Consider the following 5,799-nt stretch of genomic DNA (forward strand, 5'->3'; position numbering starts at 1 on the left):
GGATCACCAAAGCGCCATGGATGCTGCCCCTTCCAGTGTCCTGTGCGAGCCGCCTGCGCCCCTTTGTGGTGTAGGCCGGGGCTCGCAACAAGAAGACCAGTCACTGTTGTCATAGCACTATCCACTCAGTGAGATTGGATAACACTGAGAAAACGTACCCGTTCCACTTGGAACAGGAACAGGAAGCCCCATCCTTCCCGAAGGAGGTTTCGGAAGCACTTATACATACATACACACATATGACATCCGTTTAGGTGCATATGGAAGATTAGAGGTGATTGTAACTAGGGATGCACCGATACCGATACTGGTACTTTACACATATGGGAACCGCTTAGGTCTCTACATATGGAACCCAGCCCTCTACCGGTTCTCAAGGATTCAGCAAGAGAGGGCCTGGCGCCGGACGTTCCGCCATGTCTGGCTGCCAAGGGGATGGAGGAGCTCGACAGGGCCTACAGTACGGACACTCTGGAGCAGTTTTAGCAAGCCGACACTAAACCGGGGCCTCTCAGCGCCTCTACCCGTTTGATGTGAGAACACAGGAGCATACCGGCTCCACACTAAGGCTATAGAATCTAGCGAACGTGTTAGGGGTCGCCCAGCCCGCAGCTCTACAAAAAACGTACCCGTTCCACTTGGAACAGGAACAGGAAGCCCCATCCTTCCCGAAGGAGGTTTCGGAAGCACTTATACATACATACACACATATGACATCCGTTTAGGTGCATATGGAAGATTAGAGGTGATTGTAACTAGGGATGCACCGATACCGATACTGGTACTTTACACATATGGGAACCGCTTAGGTCTCTACATATGGAACCCAGCCCTCTACCGGTTCTCAAGGATTCAGTGCCTGATAAGCCAGGGTGATGGCATCCACAATCCAGTGGGCCATTCTCTGCTTAGACACGACATTCCCCTTCTGCCAGCCTCCATAACAGACAAAGAGCTGGTTTGAGGTCCTAAAGCTTTGTGTCCAGTCTACGTAGCATCTCAAGGCTCGGACGGGACAGAGCAAAGCTAGGGCTGGGTCTGCGATGGAGGCCAGTGCAAGCAGGAGCAGAGTTTTCATTGAAAGAAACTTTAGTTCGACTGACTGCAAAGGCTCAAATGGGCCCTGCTGTAGTGCTTTGCTTGGATGCTGCGCGGGAGCAGAGGCGGACACAGGGGGCCGCCCTTGGCGACAAGCAGGCTGGGGCGCTGCGGCCGGCGGACAGGTGGAGGCAGCAGCTGCCCGTCGGGGCAGGGTGTGACGACCCGCTTCAGTCTGCTTCTGTGCAGCCGAGAGCTGCTGGGCCAAGCTCTCGGGAGGCAGCTTCTCCACAGGCCATATAAGCATTGCCGGACAGGCAAGACGTGTACCTACAGACCCGGGAGGGGAGGCACAGTTCACCCTGCCGGGTGGAGGCTGTATTAGGACACAATTGCATCGCAACCGACCGCTCCACCGGGGGGACCCTTGTATACCCCCTAGCTGCACCACCATCGAGGGTGGTGAGGAAGGGGGGAGCAGCAGGGCGGTTTCCGGCAGTAAAAGGTGCCGTACATGACCTGGTGAGCTCCTCATGCACCTCCGGGAAGAAGGGCACTGAGGCGGGGTGCTGAGAACCAGCGCGAGCCACCCCGAGAAACCAATCGTCCAACCTCGAGGGCCCGGGACGCGGTGGAGGTTTCCACTCGAGCGCTTATTGTACTCTTTTAGACAAATTGACTCTTTTAGGGAAATGCTCTTTTACGTGCTGAGACGCACAGGGGAAACGGCCGTTTGCAGCACGACAGGGGGTAGTGCAGTCTGAAGTGCGCAACCTACTCAACACAAGAACGACCACCGCTGAAGCGCTGTCCACCAACACAAAAAGCTCCAGAGAGCGTGCTAGACTCGTCACACACGAAGCAGTTTGGTAGGAGCAGAACGATGTTGTCGCTCGGCTCCGAAGCGAAAAGCTGGTATGCGTTGCACCGGCTGCCTTTTTATGCTCACGCTGTGATCAGCGGCAGCCGGGGACAATCATCGCATGCCAATGTGCATTGGCTCGTTTAGTATACACTCGAAGTGACACTTGTAATGGATTGGTCTCTCTAAGCGAGATCCCAATTCATCAGTCACCGACGTGACTCGGAGTGACCGACTGAATGGGAACAATACATAGTTGCATTAGTTTGTATTAAACCTCATTTTCTGCACATTCATTATGCATTTGTTTTATTTATTTGTTCGCAAATGTTTTACACCAGGTGACTTTTTACCATTTAAAACACCACATACTGACCTTGCAGCTGGACATCTGCTTCATAGTTTCCACTAATGAACGAGTCTGTGCTCGGAGTACTGCAGCGGTAGATGGCGCTGTCACTAACTCGAGCCTCCTGAATTCTCAGTTCAACGGCGTTGTCTGCTAGTCGTGACACACTAATGTAATCGCTCTGGATGCGGTCCTGAAGAGAGCGGTCTGTGAAACGATCATCAAACGTCGAGATCACATTTAAGGTTTCTGTCCCTCGTGTTACGGTCCATTCAAAGTTCTGCTCCCTCGGGCCCTCATACTCCGATACATCACAGCGAATGGACAGCGGCTGGCCCTCGACCCGGAGCAGGGGGCCCCCGGACACCGTCACCGACCTGCAGTGGCATAAACCTTCAAAACACAAACACAACACTGCTTTATTGATTGCTCTTATTTCATAGTTGCTTTCAATGACATCAACATGAAATGGTGTTGGCAAACCATATAATGTCTGGATTTCCATATGAAACAGGACAATTAACTCTTATATTTTGGTTTATTATGATTTTATACACACTATAAAAAATGGTAACCTGCAATTGTTACCTTAAAGAGCTTTTTCTACCCGATTTAACCCATAAAAACTTTTGTTGGTATAAATGAATGTATTTAGGTGATTTAGCTATATTAATAATTTCGACATGAATAAAACCAGTTCATTTAAATCAGAGGTGCCCAAACTTTTTAATACGAAGGGCAAGAAATAGACTTAATTGAGGGCTTTGGTGTGCCCAAAGTACATTTTCAATTAATGTATTAAATTAATTAATAACATTAATTAAAATTAATGGTAAATTAACTTAATTTACATTCATTTAAATTAATTTTAAATTAATGTATTAAAATGTATACAATTTTAAAATAATTAAACAAATTTAAATAATTTTTAGTTATTATTTTTATAACAAATTCACTAATATTGTTTTTTAGATTTCAATACAAAAAAAAAAAAATATATATATATATATATATATATGTATATATATACATTTACAGACTGTGAACCCTACAACTTACTGCCGCCTGAATGCTGCTGTGCCAATTCTTCGATTGTATTTCGAAGATGGATAATATATATATATATATAATATAATTATATAAATATATATATTATAAAAAATGGCCCTGGTTTGGGCTTCTCTGAATCAGATGTTACCAGTGCATTTAAAATTGTCTGGATGGTGAAAAGTGAGGAAGCACCACTAATTATGTGACATGTGATGTGACATATAACTTAACCACAACATCTGAATATTTAACCTGATTCCTGAATTTCATAAGCACACAAGTGCTGTTTGGTGTATGCCACTTTACAATGGGATTATGAGGATTATCTTCAAAGCACACATGCACTTTCATACAAAAAAAGACCACAAATGCAAATGAAGCACCGTGCTAATGATAACCCTGTCACTCTCACCCCACTAGACCTGCAAATGACACTAAATGAAAAAAGACTATCTTAAAATATTCCTTTCTTACAGGAGAGCTCCTGTAACACAGACTGACACGCTTTCAGCTGTAGGCACCTACTGAGCAACTTTAAAACTGGGGAAGACACAGGAGAAATGTGTGCTTTAAAGCATTGTTATTTTCACCATAAACTTATTTATTCTCTTTTGCACTATATTTAAAATAAATCAAGTCTATTGGGAATCTTGTCAGCATTAAAAAATCACAAATTCTTCTTCTTTTTTTTTAGCTTTGAAGTCAATACAGGAGTGTTTAACAGACCGGTCTATGTGATAAATTAATACAGAATAGCAAGAAAAGAGAGGAAATGTGATATATTCTGGTCTGTTTTGAAGTTTGTTTACATTGCACAGGTGCACACATGAGAATATACATATGCAAATACATGCATGCATAAAACTCAAATATGTCAGCATATGTCACTGTATGAAATCATGAATTAAAAAACCTTACATACATTTTTAATTTAGACACTATACATTTTGACCATGTAAATCTGAAACTTTTAATCAAGACAAGATTTCTATAATAATTTAGAGGTTTATTTAGGTCTCATGTAATATGCAAAGCAGAAAGTTTATGCCAGGTTTCTGTAAAAATTGTTCCTCAAGGGTTGCAGTATTTAGGTTCAAAAAACGATATCAAAAACCAATTTGCTCTTTGAAGGTTAAAAGTTCTTGGAGTTTCTTTACAGGTTCTTCAGATCTCTGATCAGTGTTTTGGTTTCTGGCTTCTTTAAAGCACCAGTACATTGATGGTTTTCAGAAGTCGTAAATAAAATGTTATTTGAGGAACTGACAAAGGCTGTGAAACCCGTTTTGATTCAAATTACAATTATTATATTTAAGAGTATAAGTTTGCATGCCATTCCATGTCATATCCTAAGTGCAGGGTTATTATAGTTAACTAAAACTAAAATTAAAACTAAAACCATAAAAAAACCATTTCTGTTCATTGAAATAAATAAACTTAAAAACAAAATCTTAAAAAAAAACTTTTATTTCCAATAGTTGCCAAGGCATCAGTTCTCATTTTATAGATATCTCATTTAGTATACCTTTTGAGGTATTTACTGTAAATTTTGACAATGCAAATAAAAAAAAAATAGTCAGACATCAAGGCAGAATAATTCTATAATGATTATAGTTAGAGTTAATTTAATATGGAAATCTAAACTATAGGCTACTTCAATATGCATATACTATACATCCCTTGAGGAATTTAGTGTCAATTTTGACCGTGCAAATCTAATAATATAAAAAAATAATGGCAGAACAATTCTATAATGATTCAGAGACGTAGTTAGATCTAATTTATTATGCAAATCTATACTATACATCAATATGCATTTACTTCCTTTGAGGTATTTACTGTAAATATCATGCAAATCTATGCACATTTTAGGTAACCTAGCAAAACACTCTCATGTTTCTGACAGGAACACTGTTACTTGTCAAATACAACAGACGCACGCCGTACGCGGAGGGTTTGTCATTTCTTTGCTACAATTGCAGTTAAGATGTGTTACCGCAGGAAACTCACCGACAGCGGCGCACAGCAGGATCAGCGCTCGAGTCTTTCCCATGTCGCTGGAGACGCGCGGTCGGTCCACCGCGTTATTCCTGATATGAGCCGAAGACAGACTGCTGGAGAGACAGACAGCTCCGGGATACACCTGAGATACGGAGACCCTCGCTGCGATGACGTCACGGCCTCGGTTTGAGCGCGAACGGGAGATGACTGATGGACGCGTCCACCGCGCGCACGCCCGTGATTGATTTACGCTCTTGGAAGTTCAACTACCGAATGACGGAAGTGAAGCGGGATTCCCTGCGAGAGACTGGAGGAACGCCACACACTCACTCAGGCACGCGCGCGCACTCTCACACAAGACACAGACAGACAGACAGACAGATAGATAGATAGATAGATAGATAGGTTTTAGCTGTAGATTTTAGGTATTTAGTGGCAATAAAACAAACAAATATATATGTATGTGTGTGTGTCTCTCTCTCTCTCTCTCTCTGTGTGTGTG

At 42.7% G+C, this 5,799-nt stretch overlaps 1 protein-coding gene across 1 annotated transcript in view; it reads right to left on the reverse strand.

Moving 5' to 3' along the window:
* The window catches only part of LOC107717917 (prostaglandin F2 receptor negative regulator-like), a gene marked incomplete at its 3' end in the record, with an annotated part of 11,322 nt that extends 5,791 nt beyond the window's left edge, over nt 1–5,531 (reverse strand). The window contains exons 1-2 of the mRNA XM_016524821.1: nt 5,307–5,531; nt 2,277–2,642 (exon numbers count right to left, since the gene is read on the reverse strand). Coding sequence (XP_016380307.1) covers nt 2,277–2,642; nt 5,307–5,349 — 409 coding nt within the window. The remainder of the gene's footprint in view (nt 1–2,276; nt 2,643–5,306) is intronic.
* Nucleotides 5,532–5,799: the final 268 nt, after the last annotated feature.

The sequence above is a fragment of the Sinocyclocheilus rhinocerous genome, unplaced genomic scaffold, assembly GCF_001515625.1.
Source record: "Sinocyclocheilus rhinocerous isolate Xijiao unplaced genomic scaffold, SAMN03320098_v1.1 scaffold3621, whole genome shotgun sequence".
NCBI classification, from domain to species: Eukaryota; Metazoa; Chordata; class Actinopteri; order Cypriniformes; family Cyprinidae; genus Sinocyclocheilus; species Sinocyclocheilus rhinocerous.